Genomic DNA, 23940 nt, shown 5'->3' on the forward strand with positions numbered 1-23940 from the left:
GTCAGAAACAAGCTTGACTTCAGTTTGCCCGAGAACACATCAATTGGGACCTTGGCCAACAGGGCAGAGTTTTATTTCCTGACGAGCGTCGAATGTGCTTGTAAAGCAAAGACAGAAGATGACGCGTCTATCGGAGGCCTGGAAAGCCATTTGCCCAGTGCTGCAGTGTCAAAACAGTGAGATATGGAGGTGATTCGTGTATGTTCTGGGGTGATATATCCTTAGAAGGAAAAACGGGGCTTGTGTTCGTGCCCGATGGTGGTCGTGGAAGGGATTTAACAGCGGGTCGTTACGAGTCTGGACTCCAGAATGGACTGGCCTCCATTGAGTCAGGCTATAAATCCCATCGAGCACCTATGGGATGAGTTTAAACGCGGGTTCGGGTCCACAATCCATCACCAGTGACAGTGGCGGAGCTAAACACTGCATTAGATGAAGAGTGGAAGCGATTCTTCAGGAATCAGTCAGAAACTCAATAAGGTCCTTAACTTTTTTCTTGCATGAAAAGTGGAATACGGAACGTAGGGAGGAAATACTCAGTATTAATTTTGATGTTTTTTACTTTTATATTCATTACATAATTACTTTCATTTTCTGGCATGTTTTCTCACATACAATAATATTAAGTTATCTTTGTTATGTTCTTTAGTTACTAACTTAATTTTGGTGTCATTGCAATAAAACTTACTTCTTTTCACAATATTTCGTCAAAAAATGTAACTTCTTTTACTTTTGTGTCGATTTTTTGCTCGCAAGTGTATATTAAAAATCTACTACTTCTTCTTCTCATATCCTTCCTCTCAGGTATGAGTTAAAAAAATCTACTTAAGAATTATTAAAACCACATTCTAAAAATATTATCTAAGGATATAAAATGTTAAATGTTTGATTAACTTGTTAAAAATATTTTGATGTTAAAACAATATGAACACTAAAATAATAGGAAAGCAAAGCATCAGCTGAAAAAATGTACATTGACACATCGATCATGCTTTACAATAAATCATACCTTGACATTGATAGCCTTGCTTGCCCAAACCCCTGAAAATAAAACCACCGTTAACTCAATTAGTATCACCATGGGTGTGCATTATCTATAAACTATTTATTCTACCTTAAAGCTAAAAAACCCTTAAAAAATTAACACAACATAATTGGTAAAAGCGCACACAGAGTATAGTTGCCATCAAATTATTGTAGGAAACCTTAATCTTTAGCTTATTATAAGTCATTTGTATTTGAGTGGTGCGGTTAAGTTTCCGGCACAGGTAGAAAGTAATAAATGTTAATCAATTGTACATTTAATTATTATACCTGCTATTCAGTACGTTTACATCTCGAAACTTAACGATACGACTCAAATACAAATGACTTTGTAGTAGGATTAAGATACGGTTTTCTGTAATAATTTGTTGGCAGCTATATGTCAATTTTTATCACAAAATGCCTTATAGACTAGATCATAGTGATTGCCCAAATATTGACTCCCTAAACTATGTTGGAAAGCGCATAAAAGCGTAGCATGGAATATACAATGTTTTGCAATAACTCACATTGTGTGTCAAAACTTTAGAAAACCAGAAATACAGGGTGTCCAGAAACTCCCCCGACAAACGGAGACCGGAGATTCTTTAGATAATTTTAAGACAATTTAACTCAATTCACCTAGTCCGAAAATGCTTCCTAAGGGAGCTAGAGCTCTTTAAAGATGGCGTCTTGTAATTAGTTTGTTTAAATACCTCCAAAACGGTTCTATGTAGAAAAACTGGTACATTTATTTATCTTCTAGAGGTAAATCGATTCCATTAGTTGCGAATTTGTAGTACTGATCATAGGCGTTCGTTTTGGGTAGGGCAACGGTTATTTTATCGCATAACTTTTTTGTCTTTAACATTTAAGCATTTAATATTAGATTATTAAATTGTGAGGCTAATTGTGAAGATACTTTTTGTAAAGATACTTTGATGTAAGTCGCTAAGACGCATCGTTTTCTAGAAAAATCGATTTGAAAATTTTTCGTTTTTTGAATTTGAAAAATTTTTTGAAATAAGACGTTGTATTTTACCGACTTAAAGCAATAATATCTTTTAGTACTAGAATACCGAATACCTCATAATTTAATACTCTGTGTCAAAATTATTGCTTAAAAATTAAAGACAAAAAAGTTATGATACAATAACCGGTGGCCTACCCAAAACGGACGCCTATGGTCGGTACTAGAAATTAGCAATTAATGAAATCGATATCTGGAAGATAAATAAACATACCAGTTTTCGTTATTCTAAATAGATTTTTTTGGGAAAAAATTTTTCAAATTCAAAAAAAGGAAAATTTTCAAATCGATTTTTCTAGAAAACGGTGTATCTTACCGACTTAAAGTAAGAGTACCATTAAATGGTACTTACTAAATTTTAGTACAATAACTTAAAGTGAAGTAAAACCACTTCTTATCACTTTTTACTTCACGTTAAGTTATTTAACTAGATGGTATATAGCCAACTATCGGGAATTATCCCGTTTTATTTAAATTTTAGTACTATAATACTTCATAATTCAATAATCAATATTCAAAAATGCTTAATAAAAGTTAACGAAAAAAAAGTTAGGTATGCGATAAAATATCCGTTGCCCTACCCAAAACGGACGCCTATGGCCGGTACTAGAAATTCTCAATTGATGGAATCGATTTATCTTTGGAAAATAAATAGGCGTACCAGTTTTAGTTTTTCTACATAGAAGCGTTCGGGAGGTATTCTAAAAAAACTAATTACAAGACGCCACCTTTAAAGAGCTCTAGCTCCCTTAGCATTTTAGGATTAGGTAAATTGGGTTAAATTATCTGAGGAATCTCTGGTCTTCGTTTGTCGGAAGAATTTGTGGACACCCTGTATACTGTAGTATAATATAGTAAATATAAATTAAAAATGAATAACCATTTTTAATTTCGTTGCAACACGAAACTACAACCGCATCATTATTTCAGTTCAATCAGAGAGTGCAGCAAGCACCTCTACCGGTTTCGAAACTTATTAGTCTCTCATCAGGAGGAGCATATGCTGCTCTCTCTGACCCAACTAGGACAAACCCCGTCGTGCAGTCACGGATTGCAACGAACGAAGTTTTAGTTTTTTTTTTATAGTAAATATACTTCATTCTTTTAGTAAGTAATGTACCGGTACTCTGATCCATCTTAATTATATTTAAAATCTTAATTATATTTATTAAGTTAGTAGGATAAAGTTATTATATTCTATGTTAAAATATTTAATTATATATAATTCTATTATTAACAATAAACGTTAAACGATGGCTTACTGAATACAAACGCGGTCGTACTGTCACTAATGATGCTGAGCGCTCCGGAAGGCCAAATGATGCAGTTATTCCCGAAAATGTCGAAAAAATACTGAAAATTATTATGGAACATGGCAAAATGAAGTTGCACTCTAAAGTTATCATCAACGAGGTAGCATTTTGACTCTTATACATAAACTAGTGTTGCCCAAGTGCAAGACCAAGACGAGACTTAGAGAGTCTTGGTCTTGGTCTTGCGACAGTACACCTGGTCTTGGTCTTGGTATTGCGCTCCAGGTCTTGGTCTTGGTCTTGCAGCAAGAGTCTTGCAAGTCTCGCAGTTGCCCATTAGCCTATTACATATCTTAGAACTAGAACAACGTAACAGAGTAGGTCAATTTTAGGCTTTAATATCACAGCCGTAGTAAAGACCAACCAAATTAATAAATATCTACACAACTGACACCGGGTGGGGTTTGAACCTACGATCTAAGCGATCCGTGTCTATATTCCAACTAACCAAAGTTTATTAGGAACTTACGTATTTTTTCGAGTATTTGCCATTGACAATGTGTAATTTGAAAAGAATTCAATTCAGTGACAGATGTGCACAATATGAAGGGTCAGAGGGAAAAAGGATGAATGTAATTTTTGGTCATTTTGAGATTGTTGTGCAATCTGTTAGCTTAGAAAGGGTACTATCAACCTGTGAATGGACAAGGGGACATAAATATGATAATCGTCTTAAAATCACGTCACAAGATTGGACGCAAGGGGTAAAAACAATGAATATGTAACTTTATTTCTCATTTTACCGAAAATGCTTGCAGATAGACATTCATCGTTCTTTCCCCTGGCCCTTCATATGTTAACGCCAGTTCTCATTTTGGTACCGAATACCAAACCGAGAATAATACACTTCTCCAAGAAATTAAGGCACCTCCTTAAAAATGGAATGGGTCATTTTTGATGTCTCGAATTTCCTAAACCTGTTGTCTGATTTAAGTGATTTTTTAATATTATATAGCCTTATTCGTTAACAATATCGCTGTAATAATATTGTTGCTAGAAGTTAAATTGTCGTTGTATAGGTACCCGATATAATCGGTTCGCTAAACTCAGACACAACTAGCTAGTGATTTTAGTAAGTAATTTTGCCAGTTTGGTAATATTGGCAAAAAAATAATTACTAAATAATTACTAATTACTCAATAGTTAGTAATTTTGCCAATTTTGGCGAAATTGGCCAAAAACAAAAAAATTACCTACTAAAATCACTAGCCAGTTGTGTCTGAGTTTAGCGAACCGACTTTAACTTATCGGTACTAATGAGTGTACCAATCAAACTGTGTTTTTTTCTCAAAGTAAGCATCATCCTGTGGAATATTCTAGCATTTATAAAATACTGAAATTAAGACCCAATTACAGTCTGACATTTTTTTAACATTTTTGTTTTTTCATTCGCTTATGTTGGATAACAGTAAAGTTAGGTATTTTAACAACTAGCCATGTTTTTTATCAACACAGGGTGTTTTTAAATAAGTATGGTAAATTTTAAGGGGTAATTCTAAACAAACGGGTCATGTTACCCGTATGCGCGCCAATGGTGAATATTAAATTCTTAATTGTATGTCAAAAATGCGTAATAACTACCTCTTAAAACCCACCAAATTTCATTTGCATATCTCAACCGGTTTTAGAGCAATAAATCGTCAGTTTGTAAGAAAAATTTTAACACCCCCTATTTCGGAAACGAAGCATTTGCGAACATACACTTATAAAGCAAACTGTCAAATTATTTTTCGGGCAGAATTACCCCTTAAAGTTTGCCATACTTATTTAAAAACACCCTGTATTGATGAAAAACATCGCTAGTTAAAAAAGTACCTAACTTTTTATTATCCAACATAAGCGAATGAATCAAAAAAACAAAATGTTAAGAAAATATGAGGCTATAGTTGGGTTTTAATTTCAATATTTTATAAATGCTAGAATATTTCACAGGGTGATGCGAACTTTGAGAAAAAAAAATACAGTTTGATTGGTAGTGTCCAATGACAAATTTACCTGTATAGACACAATATTATTACAGCGATATTTATACAGAACAAGGCTATATTATTATCAAACATTAAAATCAAATAAATAAAAAATCAAATTATCAACCATTTAAATCGAACAAGTTTAGAAAATTCGAGAGACCAAAAATGACCCGTTTCTTGGAATAGTGTATAGCAACCAAAGAGCATAACAAAAGAACAGTGAGTCGATTGATAAAACAAATGACTAGTTTAATTTAATTACCTACAGAAAAAACTGCTATGAATGTCCTTTTGTGTTCCATGTATTTCACTGTAAATATTTCTTTGTTGAATGCCTCGTAGACTAAATATTTGGGTATGTATTTGGTTACACGGTATAGACGGCACGGCATTATCTGTTATAGTCTGTCTCCTATCGTAATCACACTCAGCAGAAAAAATATACATACATAATAGTCTTATTATTCTATATATCGATATGATTTTTATGTGTTTAAATTCCTACAAAACTAATTAAGGAAAAAATTAACTACTTATTGTAGGTATATTTTTTATCAGCATATGACATATTTTTAAAAAGTTTCGATACATTATAGGTCTGGATCCCGCGTATGGAAAAAAATTGATTAATAGCAAGCTGAAAATTTGTTAATAGCTTAACGGTGTCTAGTCGGATAAACTTTGATATATGGGAACACTGGAACAGGGGCAGTTTTAATTGTGGAACAGGTTAAAAATTTGGAACGGTCAGACCACGAAAACGGCACATTTATTTTGTCCGACAGAATAGACTTACACTCTCCGAACAGAGATTAAACTCTCGTGCAAAAATCAGACTGCTATTTATTACCTATCATAATTCCTGTCATTTGACATATTCTACATGTTCCACTCATTAAAACGCTCATTTGGTGATAAATAGCAGTCTGATTTTTGCATCAGACTTTAATCTCTGTTCGGAGAGTTTAAGTCTGTTCTGTCGGACAAAATACATGTGCCGTTTTCGTGTTCTGACCGTTAAAAATTTTTAACCTGTTCCACAATTAAAACTTCCCCTGTTCCAGTGTTCCCATATATCAAAGTTTGTCCGACTAGACACCCTTAAGCTCTTAACAAATTTTCAGCTTGCTATTAATCAACTTTTTTTCATACACGAGATCCAGACCTATTAATTTATGAATGGAGGGCGGCTATTCTCAAAACCTGGACAATTAATTTCAGAGCGAAGAATGTATGTTTGTTTATGGTATTATCCGTAAGGCGCATAAGTCCAATTTTACAAATTTTTTTGCTTCTCATAGAGTGCCTACCTAAGAATATACCCGAACTAATATACTTCATAAAAGACCCTCAGTTCTAATTGCAAGACGCAAGAGTATTGCAGGCTTAGTCTTGTTCTTGCTCAAATCTTGCACGGTAAGTCTTGGTCTTGCTCAAATTAGGCGGTCTTGGTCTTGGTCTTGCGAAAACGCAAGAACAAGACCAAGACTGCAAGACCAAGACTGATTTTGGACAACACTAACATAAACATTTAGGTATGATGAAGTTGTTTTGCAAATGGGTGCCGCGTTTTCTCACACTAGAGCAAAAACAACAACGAATTGATGAATCTTGACGCTGTTTGGACATGTTTAATCGGAGTAAGTCGGAGTTTTTGCATCACAATGGATAAACCATGGATCCATCACTTCACTCCGGAATCAAATCGTCAGTCATCTGAATGGATAGCACCCGGAGAAAGCCGTCCAAAGCGACCAAAGACGCAATAAAGCGCTGGCAAGGTTTTGGTCTTTGACTTTTTTTTTGATTTTTGACTTTTTGGTATCACTCAGAAATCAAAACAACGAATTTTTTTTTGAAAAAATGGGGTGAAAATCAAATTATTGTTAATAGACCAGTAAGGATCTGTTTTTAGGTGGATGTGAGAGGTGGCATTCAGATTTTTGTGGATAAAGTTAGGTGATAATAATAATTGATTTATGCTCCTTCTCAAATATGCCCGGAACATTAATAAAAAAAATTAAATATTTAAAAATTTAAAAAAATCTCGTTTTTTTTTCTACTTTTTTTGCTTAAACTTAAAAACTATTCATTTTAGAAGAAAGTCCTATAGGAATAAAACAAAGATAATTAAATTTTCTATCAGATGCGATTGGTTAAAAATGTCTTAATTTATCACCCTTGCTTCAAAATAGCAATAAATATAAAATAAGGGGGCAAAACAAGCCTGTCCTTATTCAATGATTTTCCATCACTTAGGTTACACTTGGAACATTCCTAATTCGCTTAGAAAATTTTTGTAATGTGCTAAAACCGTACACCAAATTTCATTAAAATTGACTTACTAGATTTTGCATAATGATTTTGCAATCTAAACTTTTTTTAAAAAATAAAAATTTTTTAAAATCTTGCACAACAAAAACTAGAACATACAAAGATTTGTAGAATTGAAATCGGATTATTTAAGCAGCCTCAGCAATGTTTTAAAGTTATAAACAATTTTTTGGCTTATAAACAAATTAGTGCTGTGGCCAGGAGGGGCTGCTACGGGCTCCTTTATTTAAATGGACTTACCCAAGTTTTTTTTATATATTTTAACCCGTAGAACACGATTTTTTTGGGTAACAGTTGATCCGGATGTCGATAAGATTGTTATAAACAAAGAACTTCGATTTTTCGCAAAATAAAACATTTTTTTGGATTTCTTGGGTAATTCTTGGGTCAAGTTTTCGAGATAAACGCGGTGGAACTCTCAAAAAATCGAGAAATTGCGATTTTTGAACGCGAATAACGTTTGATTAAAAAATAAAATAGCAATTCTGCTGACAGCATTTGAAAGTTTAAGTCAAATTATACCGGTTTTAATTATTTGCACTGCTAAAAATTAATTTTTTTATTATTAAACAAAGCTATTTGTTTATAAGCCAAAAAATTGTTTATAAATTTAAAACATTGCTGGGGCCCCTTAAATAATCCGATTTTAATTATGTAAAATGTATTAGATATTAGATAGGTAGAGCACCTCTTTATATGTAAAAAAATTAACCAACTTCTAAATGGTCTACTTTTTGTTCAGAAAGATTTTTAAAAATTTGAACTTTTTTAAAAACATTTAGATTGCAAATTTATTATGCAAAATTTATTAAGTCGATTTTAATGAAATTTGGTACACGATTTAAGTATGTTACAAATAAGTTCCTAAGCGAATTACTAAGGTTCTAAGTGCCACCAAAGTGGTTAAAAAATATTGAATAACAACAGACTTATTTTGCCCCCTTATTTTGTATTTATTGTAATATTGCAGAAAAGGTAATACCTTAAGACATTTTTTACCAGTCGTATATCATACAAAATTCAATTATCTTTATTTTATTTCTCTACGACTTTGTTCCAAAACGAATCGTTTTAAAGTTATAAGCAAAGAAAGCAGAAAAAAAATCGATGTTTTTCGAAATTTTTAAATATTTTAATTTTTTTATTAATGTTCTGGGCATATTTGAGAAGAAGCATAAGTCAATTATTATTACTGAAGGTGTCACCTAACTTTATCTGCAAAAATCCGAATGCCACCTCTCACATCCAAAAATAGACGTTTTTTCGCAGATCCTTACTGGTCTATAAACAAAAAATAAGTATAAAACAAAAATATCTCGACAGTGTTACCTCACGAAAAGTATTATATTGTCCTTTTCATGATCATTTTTCAGTGCGTAACAAATGATAGGAAAAAGGGTAGGTCCGTGATAATACACATTTATGACATTTATTCTAACATGACATTTTAGTTAAATCTGACAATTGTCACATTTTATTTTCAATTTGGAATAAAACCAAATCAAATGTGTTTCTTGCATTTATAAAATGGTATTTTCTTTAATTTGTATAGTCTTATAAATTATACAGATTATATTTGTAATATTATTATCTAATTAAAAAAAAATACTTTTTTTATTATGGCGCCATCTATCGACAACTAGAATAATCACCGAACTAGAATAATTACCAAAGTAATACTCGACGTGCCTTTTTTTCTGTCATATACAATTTAATGCGTTAGAAAGAAATCGAAAAACTGTGACGCACTGAAAGATGATCATGAGAAAAAGAGTATATACAAAATTTCAGGTGGATTGGTCAAGTAGTTTTTGAGTTACAATGTCCACCGCCTTTAAAAAGGCAGTTTTACCAGCATACCACGAGGAAGACCAAAGATGAGATGATAGAACCAGATAACTGCGGACCTTAAGACAATGGGAGTTAAAGCATGGATAACCATAAACAGAAACAGGAACGAATGGTGTAGTTGAGAACTAATTTAGCCCAGTCGGGATAGCATTTCATCTTGCATTACGAGCTGCCCCAAATTTTATTTTTCTAATCTTTAGGGGGGGGGGTCAATAGTAGTAAAAACTTAAATTGATTTTAAACGAGAATCGTTTTTGCTCAATATCTCCGCCATTTTCAACTTTTCGACAAAAAGTGTAGAAACGGAAATTGTTGAAAATGCGATTTTCTGTAATTTCGTTTATTATAATTTTTTTCATGCGGTCGATATTTTCTGAGTTATGGGGAAAGATAGTGACAGTTTAGAGCATAATTATTGATTTATTAAATTACCTCGTTTATTATTAGTTTTACAACAAATTTGAACCTATAATAAAATGAAGAGAATTAAATTTTGTACAATTTTGATCATTTTTTTGATAAAGCCAATACTTAAGGTAGTAGGTACGTATGCGGCAAAGGCGCGAGCGTAAGACCCGATTGATTTTATAGCAATTGTTTTTGTTCAGTATCTCCGCCATTTTCAACTTTTTGACACAAAGTGTAAGGACTAAAATTGTTGCAATTACGATTTACTACAATTTTTCGAGAGAACCAGTAGCGGGTCTACGAGGGAAGGGATGGGGAAATTCACCCCAACAGAGTCCAACATTTAAAAAAAAAATTGTTGAAATATTAAAATATGTTAGCTGACATGAAACTTGATTATCGACAAGAAATTCAACCAATAAAACCTGCTAGTTAATAAGATTAAGTGAACTTAATGCATATAAGTTATTATTTATGTCTTTTATGTACTTAGTTCGGTTGGTGTTTTATTTGGAAGTTTCAAAAATTGTATAAAATATAATTTTCTTTATTTTTGTTAATGTACAATTATGTAGTAAAGTTAGTTATAAATAAAACAGTTCAATAATGATGCTTCCTATTTTCCCCCTTAACTCGGAGAATATTGATCGCATAAAAAAATTGTGGAAAAGAAATTGAAGGAAATTGCGTTTCCAACAATTGTAGTTGCAACCGTTTTTGTCGAAAAGTTGAAAATGGCGGAGATATTAAGCAACAACGGTTCTCCTTTAAAGTAAATATGGCGGCTAATGCAAACGCGGAATTCAGTCGAGATTTTAAATTTACACTACTATTGATCTCCCCTAAAGGATATAATTATAAAATTTGGGGCAGCTCGGAAACAAGATCCAATTCAGTAATTATGCTCCCCCCACCACTATTTACTATTTTCCCACTTAACTCGGAAAATATCAACCGCATGAAAAAAATATTAAAAAGAAATTGTAGGAAATCAAATTTGGAACAATTTTAGTTGAAAATGGCGTAGATATTGAACAAAAACAATTGCTACAAAATCAATCAGGTCTTACGCTTGCGTCATTATCGCATACGTAGGTACTACCTTAAATATTAACTTTAGCAAAAAAATGAAAGATTAAAATTGTGTAGAATTTAATTCTCTCTATTTTTGTAGAGGAACACTTTTGTCGTAAAACTAATAATAAACGAGATGATTCAATAATTATTCTCTAACTATCATTAGAAACATAAAATTTGGGGCAGCTCCTAATGCAAGGTTAGGCCTGTTATTCGTCTAACCCGACTGGACTAATTGTAAAACCAAAATGTTAATAAGGACTGATTGTCCACGACAAATGAATCGGAAGAGCCTAAAAGAGGACGACAATCACTTCTCTCCAATACGCGTGTGAACATTGTTTTTGCTTACATACCATCGCTATGTATTCGTAAAGGCTCAAAAATCTCAATGATTGTAACATTTCACGATTTTTCAAATACAGGATATCAGAATGATTTATTTGTGTTTAAAATTTTATAGTCATTTTAGATTCCTGTTGAAAGGCGGCTCCAAGATATTGTTAGTTGTCGGCCAAATACTGTAAATATATTAATAATGTACTGACGTAACTTTTTAACTTTTTAGATAGGGGAGTTTTTAATAAATTAATAATAGTAGGGGAGCCCAAGCGGGGATTTTGCGCGTTACTCGAGCGCGTCAGAAAATCATATGGGGAGACACCTTGTACCCTGTAAATGTACCCCTACCATATATGGACTCTTAATACAGGGGCGTGCGTTTAGGCTATCCTCAGAAAAACCCGAAATCGTTAGATTAAGACAAGGTAAGTTAAGTACACGAAGAACAGTGTGTATTTCAAAAATCTAACGATTTGAACGGGGCGTAAGGAAATGGGCGAGTCACAAAGTTATAAAAAAAGCGAATATTTTGCGAAATGAACATCAGATCAAAAAACTGAAAAATACGTTTTCAATATTTTTCAAAAATCTATCGAGTGATACCAAACACGACCCCCCACGGAGAGGGGTGGGAGTAACTTTAATAATTTAAATAGGAACTCAGCGATATTTCGCGAAATGAACATCAGATCTAAAAACTGAAAAACACGTGTTCAGTATTTTTCAAAAATCTATCGAATGACACCAAACACGACCCCCCAAGGAGGTGGGATGGGGGATGACTTTAAAATCTTAAATAGGAGCCCCCATTTTTATTGCAGATTTGGATTGTTTACGTAAAAATAAGTAACTTTAAAGTAAATTAAATTAAGTAAATTTAAAATTCGAGACATTTTTTCGAATTATTATGGATAAATGGCGTAATAATTGGAAAAAACAATTTTTGGAAATGGAAAATCCCCACTAAAATGGAAAACTTAACTTTTTTTGGTTTTAGGACCTAATCTTTACAACTCATTATATCCACATGACGCTTTTGTAACTGCAAATTTAGCATCAAGGCTTCCCTACTATAAATTGTTATTAGGATTAATCATACTGTGGTATTTTAATCGGAACAATTAATTTAAAGGTTTAATTTTTCTTAATTTTTATTACATATTCTGAATGTTTCTTCTCAAAATTTAGGCAGGAATGAAGTAGATAAAAATGAAAAGTTAATAGCTTACAATTTAATTTTTGCCACACATCGTAATTGTTCAGCACGACTTAAGATTGGTCAATCTTAGTATTAACTATATTATAAAAGAGAAAAGAAAAGAAAAAAAAAACAGAAAAAATAAAAAAGGCAACAAAAAAAAAAGAAAAAAAAACTAAGAAGATGTAAACCTCCGCGAGGATGAATCGGGTTTACGTCTTAGCGTAGTAAAAAAAACAATTTATAAAAAATAACAATAAAAAAATAATAAAAAAAATAAATTAACAATATAAAAAAAATGCAACAAAAAATACAAAAAAAAATAAAAATTTACAAAAAAAAATGAACAACCAAGACAGAGTATTATTTAAATAATAATTGTAGATAATAATGTTAGTTTGTTATGTATTTAGAGTTAGAAATACAGAAAAAATTCCTCTGATTGAAAAATCAAATTTGTTTGTTTTTAAAATAACAAAATGTCTGGCTAATTGGGTCGGCCAAGGCCATCAAATTCACTCAAAAAAAAAAAAACTATATTATACCAGAAAAGTTAACATTTTTCCAAAAAAGACAAAATGCATGGGTATAATGGGAATCCAATTATTAGAAATGGAGGGTCGGATAATAGAACAAGTGATGAAGTTTAAATATATAGGTACCACACTATTTAGCTAAGGAAAGCTCGAAACAGAAGTGGAAGATCACGTGAATAGACTTAAATAGAGCAAAGGAAGCGACAGGTTGCCCGAATGAACAAAAATGGGAGAAATAAAAATATCGGAAAAGAAATAAAAGGTACAATTTACAAAACAGTGATCAGACCAATAATCACGTACGCGATAGAAACACGACCTAACACAAAGAGGACAAAAATATTGCTAGAAACGGAAGAGATGGAAACCCTTCGGAAAATCAATGGTCAGACTCTATCGCATAGAGTTACAAGACGACGGAGATGCAAGGTGGACAACATTAATAACTGGGAAAGAAACAAAATAGTAGAATGGAATGGCCACATAAGCCGAAAGACAACAGAGTAGTAAGGACGGTGGAAAACGACTCCCCAATAGGAAGACGATCAGGTGGAAGACCACGAAAACGATGGAACGACAACTTACTACAGGCACATTGAAAAAACAGACAGAGTCATGTCTATACAAAAAGAAGAAGAAGAATTTTAAGCTTCGTATATAATTACCAATACATTTATATTACATTTTTTAGATCTCTTGGCCGGCAAATAGCGAGAAAAGTGCCTTAGTTTATTTGTTCTACAAACATTTTCGTAATGAATAAGGAGAAAGTGGCACCGAACGACGCCAAAAAAAAATCCGAAAAGTGTCAGCTGCGCTCCAGATCTAATGAATGCAAATAGTAAATGAAAACGTTCATAGTATGAGATTGTAATGAAAGCCGTCAGCAAATCGAAATTTGTAAACAAAATTTAAAAGAAAAATTGGAGTAACTCCAGTTCTCAATTCTAAAATACTAATACTAGATCTATATTTTCAACATAAATATAAAATTAAACGGTAGGCCAATTATTGGACGACGAAATTTAATAAATCTTGGCAAACATTATATGCTTCATTAACATGGCGTCAATTTGACTGGTACTGGAGTACTTTTAATAAATTGATTTAAACATGTAGTAATTAAGTCTGTAATACGTATAAACGTGTACTTCGTTGATTGCCAGAAGGCGTTTGATAGAATAAAACACGATGAACTAATGAAAATAATAGATTCACTTTTTATCTACAGAAAAAATCGCCGAATACATAATAAACATATATTACGAATCAACTATAAGAAGATATAAAAATAAAAGAGAATACATAAAAAAAGAGTACACTACTATTCGATATTTATACAGTGCTAGTCAAAAGTCCCCTCCCACTCTCGTATCTTTTGAACGTTTATATGTAGGTACAGTGGAACCCCGATAAGTCGGCCCCCGATAACCCGGAACTCCGGCTAACCCGGACCGATTTTTATCAGACAAACATTTCAACAATAAAAATGTATGTAATGAGAGATAATGGGTATTTGTGTAATTTGAACTACATATACCATAGTAAAAATGACTCATGGCATACCACATTCATTGTCGTGTTATCGAAAACAACAGGCACCTGTAGTATCCTTTATTTATTTGAAACTGTCTTAGCATTGTTTAGAAAAGACTATTAAAATTATTTTTTTAACAATGGTCTTAGTCATCACTATTATTAAATAACATAACATCAGAGACGGTATTGTGTGTAGTAAAGTCGTATTAATTGTTCGCTTCCGTTCTGTAATCGTTCGTAAATCTATTCAGATTTTGTGTTTGCGTGTTTTTTGTCTATAAGGGCAACAAAACGTAAAAATGTTGTAGTGACAATGGAAAAGAAACTAGAAGCATAGTAGAATTGATAAAGGCGAATCTTACAACATTATATGGTGTCGGTACATCTACAGTATCGGATTGGAAGAAAAATAGAACTAAAATCGAAGAATTTTTTTTCAAAATGATAACAAAAGACAGTTTGGACAATCGGTGCAAAGCTAATAAAGCTAAGAATGAGACTCTTGACGACGCTTTGTATGTGTGGTTTTGTGTGGAATGCGAACGTGGTTTACCAGTGTCTGTGTGACAATTATAACGGAGTTTATCTATAAGCATACCATATTTTATTAATTTTTACCATTTTCTCCGGCTAACCAGGATTTTCGATAACCCGGATCGGCCGCGGTCGATAACGAAATACGAAATAAACGGATGTAGGCTTCTCAAATAGTCATAACAGGTTACGTAATGGCGACAGATGACGTTATAGAGCCACTTTAAATGATATCTTGCTTGAAAGTATTGAAAATTCCTATTCAATCATATTTACATACTAATTTTGTTATGGACATTTGTCAAAAAATTAAAGTTGACGTAAAAACAACTAGAAAATTGAAAAACGTAAACTTTTTTGACAAATAGCCATAGGCGGACGTTTGAAACTTTATTAATTATTAAATGCGAAACTACAATTTTATATCAAAAATGAATAACCATTTTCAATTTCGTTGCAACACGAAACTACAGCCGCATCATTATTCCAGTTCAATCAGAGAGTGCAGCAAGCACCTCTACCGGTTTCGAAACTTATTAGTCTCTCATCAGGAGGCACATATGCTGCTCTCTCTGACTCAACTAGGACAAACCCCGGCGTGCAGTCACGGACTGCAACGAACGAAATGGCAGGGATGCCCTAGCAGCAACTGCTAGCAAAAAAAAAACTAAGTTTTCAATCTAATCGCACATAAAACAACATCCAAAAATGCTATTCTACATCCTACCAGACTGAAAACAATGGGAACCTTCTCTGGTAACACCTCCGAGGCTTCTACAATTTGCAAGCCATAACGGATGCTGAGACTAAGGAAGATGAGGGAATTTTACAATTTATAATTCACCTCCCATCTGCTCAGCGCGGTAAAGTTCCAACGAGAATGGTTACCTTCGTACTCCAATCAGAGTAAACATGTAAATCAAAAATGAATAACCATTTTCAATTTCGTTGCAACACGAAACTACAGCCGAACCATATTCTAGTCCAATCAGAGAGTGCTGCAAGCACCTCTACCGGTTTCGAAACTTATTAGTCTCTCATCAGGAGGCACATATGCTGCTCTCTCTGACCCAACTAGGACAAATCCCGGCGTGCAGTCACGGATTGCAACGAATGAAATGGCAGGGATGTCCTAGCGGCAACTGCTAGCAAAAAAAACTAAGTTTTCAATCTAATCGCACATAAAACAACATCCAAAAATGCTATTCTACATCCTATCAGGCTGAAAACAATGGGAACCTTCTCTGGTAACACTCCGGAATGGAAAACACCTCCGAAGCTTCTACAATTTGCAAGCCATTTCTCGTTGGAACTTTACCGCGCTGAGCAGATGGGACGTGAATTATAAATTATAAAATTCCTTCATCTTCCTTAGTCTCAGCATCCGTTATGGCTTGCAAATTGTAGAAGCCTCGGAGGTGTTACCAGAGAAGGTTCCCATTGTTTTCAGTCTGGTAGGATGTAGAATAGCATTTTTGGATGTTGTTTTATGTGCTATTAGATTGAAAACTTATTTTTTTTGCTAGCGGTTGCCGCTAGGGCATCCCTGCCATTTCGTTCGTTGCATTCCGTGACTGCACGCCGTGGTTTGTCCTAGTTGGGTCAGAGAGAGAGATATGTGCCTCCTGCTGAGAGACTAATAAGTTTCGAAACCGGTAGAGGTGCTTGCTGCACTCTCTGATTGAACTGGAATGATGATGCGGCTGTAGTTTCGTGTTGCAACGAAATTGAAAATGGTTATTCATTTTTGATTTACATGTTTACTCTGATTGGAGTACGAAGGGAACCATTCTCGTTGGAACTTTACCGCGCTGAGCAGATGGGACGTGAATTATAAATTGTAAAAAATTCCCTCATCTTCCTTAGTTTCAGCATCCGTTATGGCTTGCAAATTGTAGAAGCCTCGGAGGTGTTACCAGAGAAGGTTCCCATTGTTTTCAGCCTGATAGGATGTAGAATAGCATTTTTGGATGTTGTTTTATGTGTTATTAGATTGAAAACTTAGTTTTTTTACAATTTTATATTTTATTTAATTTATTCATCAAAATCAACCTAAACCCAAGGAAAATTAGTATGATAGGGATTTTCAATACCTTTCAAACGATATATGACTTGCCATAAGGTCCAATTTAAAATTATCGATCAAAGTGGCTCTGTAAAGTCATCTGTCACTATTACGTTACCTGTTATTTGAGAAGTCTACGTCCGTTTATTTCCTCCCTCTAAATTTCACTATTATAAGAAGTATAATTGTTCAAAATATACGAGTGAAAGAGGGAACTTTTGACTAGCACTGTATATTCATATACTTAATAAAACGAGTCTTGAGATATATTGAAGAAGGAACGAAGAAAGAGCGAACAACTGAACAACATAAGATACCCGGGCAACACCGCCATTTTTACAGATGACCTGGAATCTCTGATTTCGAGAGTAGAAGAATATTTTTACTTACATAGGTACTCAACAAACAACTCCAACTCTAGGGGAATATCAAACAGGTTTCCAACAAGGGAAGATTTACAACTCACCAGCTATTCACAGTGAAACAAATTCTTCACAAATCGTGGGAATATGACATTGACATTCACAAATATTCATATATTTCAAATAGGCCTATGATTCAATTAATAAACAAAACAAATATTTCATATTTCATAGCTTTATATAATATATAAGTAGTGGGGTTCCTACGGTCTCCTCTGCATCCCACATTTCGCTCGCCATCGTTTTCTATCCACCCATTCGTTTTCGTCAATAGCTCTATCTGCCATAGACTGTTCTATGCCTTTCTTCTTCTATTTATGGGTGTGTAATTTAATGCTCTTTTTGACCATCTTTCCTCTGACATCCTCATAACACGACCATACCATAGCAATTTCTTTGTTTCTACATGGTCAACCGTGGAATATAAACTCTTTGTCCGTCGTCTCATTTCCTCATTTGGTACGTGTTCTAATCTAGATACTCTGCATGCTCTACGTAAGTAATCCATTTCCGCTACTTCTATATTTTTTCTTTCCTTTCCTGTGAGTTGCCAAAACTCTGCTCCATAAGTTATAATAGGTTCCACAATTGTTCTGTAGATTGTTAACTTTGTGTTCAGCTTCACCTTGTTAGACCATAGTAGACCATTTAAAATACGAGTTGCTTTCCTTCCTTGCTGTATCCTATGCTGTATGTCTCTATTTGTAGTTCCTTCTTCTGATATTATGCTTCCTAAATATCTATATTCCTTACATTTCCTTATATTTCTTAACTCTAATTCCGGATCTTCGGTTTCCTCTCCTATTCTCAAATATTCCGTTTTCTCCATGTTCATGCATAGGCCCCATTTTTCATATTCGATCTGTAACTTTCTTAGCATATAATCCATATCATGTTCATCGTTGGCAAGAATTACTTGGTCATCAGCAAAACACAAAGTTGTTAAGCAGTTTTCTTCAATCATTATTCCCATCCCAGCAACTGTTTTCCTCCATTGCTCCAGAGCTTTCTGGATGTATATTTTAAATAGTGTTGGCGATAAGCAGCACCCTTGCCTTAAACCTTTTGTAACAGGGAATAGTTTCGACATAGATTTTCCCTGTTTAAAACAACTTTTCGGATTTTGATACATATTTTGAATTGCTCGCACATATGCTTCGCTTATGCCTATCGTGGTCAAAATTTCAAAGAGTTTCTTTAAAGGTACCGTGTCGTAGGCTTTTTCCAGATCAATAAATGTTAGGTGAGTAGACAGATTCCTTGCTCTTCTTTTCTCTATTATTTGTTGCATCACGAATATGTTATCTGCGCACGATCTACCGGCGCGAAAACCACTTTGTTCTTCCATGTCCTGAATTTCTAATTCCACCCTTTTCTTTAATACTCGGCCATACAGCCTCCCCATTGCACTGGTTATACTTAGACTTATACCTCTGTAGTTTTTGCACAACGTTTTGTCTCCTTTTTTGTAAATCGAGCTAATGTATGCACAATTCCAGTCTTCTGGTATTTTTTCTCCCTGCAACATGCATTTGTTGAAGAGCTCCGTCATTATTTCGTGCAGTATGTCTGGTCCATATTTTATCAGTTCGATGGGGATATTTCCAGGTCCTGATGCTTTCCCATTTTTTGATTCTAATAAGGCTTCTTTTATTTCTTTTGTAGTTATTCTTCTAACTTGTTCATTTACATTCGTCTGCATGTCCATTTCATTTACCACAAATTCGGGTCTAGTTTCCTTCAGTAGTATCTTATAGTAATCTTCCCATTCTTTGGTACTTATTAAATTTAAATTACTCTGCCCTTTATTTTCTTTTTTGATATTTTTTATCGTTTTCCATGCTTCAGCTACTTTGGATCCGCCTATGTATCTTTCCACCTCTTCGCACTTTCTTTCCCATGTGTCATTTTTACTCCTTTTTACTTCTCTTTTCACTTCTCTGTTCAGTTGTGCGTATACTCTTTGATCTTGTAAGTCCTGTGTCTGTAGCCATTTTTGGTACGCTGTCTTCTTGTTGTCTACTAAACCTTTTAGTTTCTCTGACCACCATTCTGGATTTTGTTTATCATCTTTTTCCAAATACCCTAGCGCTTCCTTTGCTGCTGCGTGTATGCTTTCTTTTATTTGCTGGTACAACTTTTCGGTGTTATCGGTGTTACTTTCTATAAATCTTAATTTTGAGGCCAGTCTCAACTGTACTGAGGCCAGTACAAAAATTTGGTCGATTCGTGTTTTAAGCTTTCCAACTTATAACACTTTTCTGAAATATTAGTTTCTTCGTCTTTTTTTAGCCTTTTTGTATTTGTTGACCGGTAAGTTATTCTTATGCTGGCTACCAACAGGTGGTGATCCGATCCACATTCTGGCCCCCGGTATATTTCATAGCTTTAACATCCCCAAAAATACATCCGACTAATAAAAGTAACAGTGCTCAACGGCAACCATAGGCGCCCATACACACGGGCAGGGGGGGGGGCCGTGGCCCCCCCCTAGCTTTTCGGGAAAGAAAAAAATTAAATTTATATTACATAAACGTATTTTTGTCAAAACAATATTGGATAATTTTGAGAGATAAATTGGAAACAACATATTTATTAATAAAAAAATTCACATATTGGGTAGTTATTAATAGTTTAACAGAAAATCTTTGTGTCTGCGACAGTGGTCTGTATGGAATGTGCATAATATACATTTCCCACAATCACGGTATGCTACTAACGAAAACATTGAAAGAGATTACGAGGCGTGGGAAACATATACACTGTAATTGACACCCAAAATTACAAATTAAATGAATCATTTATAATACTGCAAAAAAAAACCATATCAGCAAGAAATCCGATCTCTGATCGATAATCACTAATGAGCCATTTGTCTTTAACAACTGGTATAAAATAGTAATTATATTTTATATTTTGAAAAAATTCATACTGAAAAATAATTTTTAAAATTTATTGAGCATAGTCAAATTTTAGTTTGCAAAAGTATTTTTTTAGTACATAAGTAGATTATTTTTAAAGTGTTCATTATGATGAACAGAACAATTTTATTTAAATTAAAAACAGGCGATCTTTCATGATGAATGAGTGTTATATACAGGGTGTCCCAAAAGTAGCGGAAAGGCCGAATAATTCGCGAAATGAACATCGGATCGAAAAACTGAAAAATACATGTTCAATAATTTTCAAAAATCTATGCGATGACACTAAACAAGTCCACCACTTCAACCCCAGGGTGTGGAGCGGGGGGTAAATTTTAAAATCTTAAATGGAACCCCTAATTTTTGTTGCAGATTTGGATTTTCCTTGTAAAAATAAGCAAATTTTATTCGAGCCATTTTGCGAATTGTGGATAGATAGCGCTATAATCGGAAAAAACGGTATATCGTGATACCACAGCAAAATTATAGAAACGGTCTAATATCTCGAGAAATATACTTCCAAATAAAAACTAAAAAACACGTGTTTAATATTTTTCAAAAATCTATAGAATGACACCAAACAGGATTTTTCATTCCACACTCCGGAGGTGGGGTGAAAGTTAACTTTAAAATCTTAAATAGGAACCCCCGTTTTTTCTTGCAGATTGAGTTTCCTCCTAAAAAAATAAGTAACATTTATTCGAACTTTTTTAGAATTGTTGACTTGACGGATGGCGCTATATTCGTAAAATGCGATTTATTTGCGCCATCTATCAACAATTCTAAAAATGTTTGGAATATGTGTGCCTTATTTTTCATAAGGATTCTATATCTGCAAAAATAAAGGGGGCTCCTTTTTAAGATTTTAAAGTAAAAACTTGGTTCGACACATACTCATGGTTAGTCTGCTCGCCAAAGTTGAAGGGAAGGCTTTGCAAGCATTGTATTCTTTTCAAATGGGTTTTAAAGAGAGGCCCAACTTTTGTGGTACCCATGACATTTCCATTTAAAAACTTGGTCTAGTGTTTAAATGTATGAATAATTCCTCACAACAGGGTTCAAACTAGGTTTTTTAGGTGGTTTAAACTACAGTAGACTCCCTCTATAACGAGAACTGAAATGGTGAATTAATTATCTCGTTATAAGCGGATCTCGTTATATCAAACAATACATAATAATAATGAAATTTTTTGATGCCTCTTACGTAGTTTATTATGTGTCGACGGTCAACCTGAACAGTGAACAATGAGACTTCGCCGCCATAGATTGTAAATTTCCTATAGTATTCAGTATCGGTCGATAAACAGGCAGATGTTTATTGCAGGTGGCCGAGTTTATTATAGCACTGGCCTCGATAATAAGACAGACGTTGGGCATTTCTATGTACAGGTAGTTGGGGCATTTATTTATTTATGACCATTACAACGCTAAAAACAGGTAAAGACAAGTATTCTTCGATTTAAATTTTCCTCGTTATAACCAAATATGCCTCGTTATAGAGCGTTATAGTTCAATAGGGATTTCATGGGACACCTAATGTACCTCGTTATAAGCGAAACCTCGTTATATCCGTGTTCGTTATAGAGAGAGTCTACTGTATATATTGTCATCCGAAATATACAAAATGTAATGTGCAACATCTTCACGTTTGGCCCCCCCCTAAAAATTTTTATATGGGCGCCCTTGGCAACTGTCAGAATACGCAATGAACTCACTGAGAACACAATAGTTAAAAAATTAAAGCAAGGAGACGGGCTGGTATCGATACTATTCAACCTATCTTTCGAATATGTGATGACAGTTTTAATAAATCATTACAAATTGCCGCCTATGCCGATGACATCAGCATTATGTATCGCAGAACAGAGAACACAATTGAAGACAGGGACAAAACAGCCCGGACTAAAACTAAATATTCAAAAGACAAAAAAAAGCTAACATATGCAAGAACTACGTATAACAGACACACAGTTGAATTAAAAGACGGTATCGAAACAGTAGAAAGTAGTTCACATAATATCTGAAAATAAAGATGCAAGTTTTTTAATAAAGAAAAGTCCTAAGGAAGATATTTGGACCTATTAACGAAAACAGAATATGGAGATTCATTTACAATCATGAACTCTACCAACTGTTTAAAGAGACAACGATCTCAGAATTCGTTAAACTGCATTCAGAGACTTCAATGGGCTGTTCATGTAGTGAGAATGATTGCCGAAAAGAGCATAATTGCCAGGAGAGGAACAAAAGAAACATTCATAGGCTCAAAACCTGTCGTTTGCATAGCAAGAAGCACAGCTAAAACAAGTATATCGAACTGGGTGGAGCCTTCGAAGAAGAGATCTACTAGATATGAATAGGAATAATCTGCGAATTATGTGGCCTGAATCACAAAACAGTGGCCTGAATATTAATGAAATAAAAACCAAATACATGAAGGCCAGCAAATTGACAGGCCAAAGAAACTTACAGATTCTGACAATAGGAGACTATAACATCGAAAGCGTAAAAAATTTTACATATCTAGGTTCACTATTTACCGCAGATAACAATGTCAGAGAAGTTAAAAGAAGAATACATATTGCTAATAAAACATATAATGGGCTAATTAAACATCTAAGATCTAACAACATCACGAGAAAAACCAAATGCAAAATATACAAAACCCTAATAAAACCGGTCCTTATATATGGATCAGAGACATGGACACTGTCGAAAAGCGATGAGAACTTATTAGGTACGTTTGAACGAAAAATCCTTAGACACATAAAGGGGTGAAAGAAAATGACGTATGGCGCAGAAGATATAATTTTGAACTATACGCAGCATACAACGAACCCGACGTCATAGCATCCATAAAGATCGGACGTCTGCGCTGGATGGGCCATATTGAACGGATGCTGGAGACCGAAACACCAAAACATATAATGAGGCAAACATCAGTAGGGAGAAGGTCAAAGGGAAGACCCAAACTTAGATACATGGAACAAGTGGAACAAGATCTGAAAACACTTGGGATTACCCACTGGACGAACAAAGCAAGGCACAGAACAGAATGGCGGAAAATGCTAGAACAAGCCAGGAGCCAAAAAAGGTTGTCGAGCTACTGATGATGATGAATCTGCGAATTATCGTAGGTCTCTTAACAGGACACTGTCGCCTCAAGGGGCACATGAACAAAATCGAACTGACAGAAAGAGCGAATTGCAGATTCTGTCATACTGATAACGAAACGTAGAACACGTTCTGGCAACTGCTCAGGGTTGGTGAGGATAAAGTTCAATACATTTAAACATTACCAATTCGTGCAATATGACTTAGAAGTGTTACCTAAGGTCATATACTAGACTTTGTTAAAAAGGCTGGACTGAAGGAAC

General features: G+C 34.0%; 1 protein-coding gene across 1 annotated transcript in view; it reads right to left on the reverse strand.

Moving 5' to 3' along the window:
* LOC114331493 (protein kinase C) overlaps window positions 1-23940 on the reverse strand; it is a 150248-nt gene that overhangs the window by 65854 nt on the left and 60454 nt on the right. The window contains exon 4 of the mRNA XM_028281082.2: window positions 1010-1041. Coding sequence (XP_028136883.1) covers window positions 1010-1041 — 32 coding nt within the window. The remainder of the gene's footprint in view (window positions 1-1009; window positions 1042-23940) is intronic.

This window comes from Diabrotica virgifera, chromosome 2, assembly GCF_917563875.1.
Source record: "Diabrotica virgifera virgifera chromosome 2, PGI_DIABVI_V3a".
NCBI classification, from domain to species: Eukaryota; Metazoa; Arthropoda; class Insecta; order Coleoptera; family Chrysomelidae; genus Diabrotica; species Diabrotica virgifera.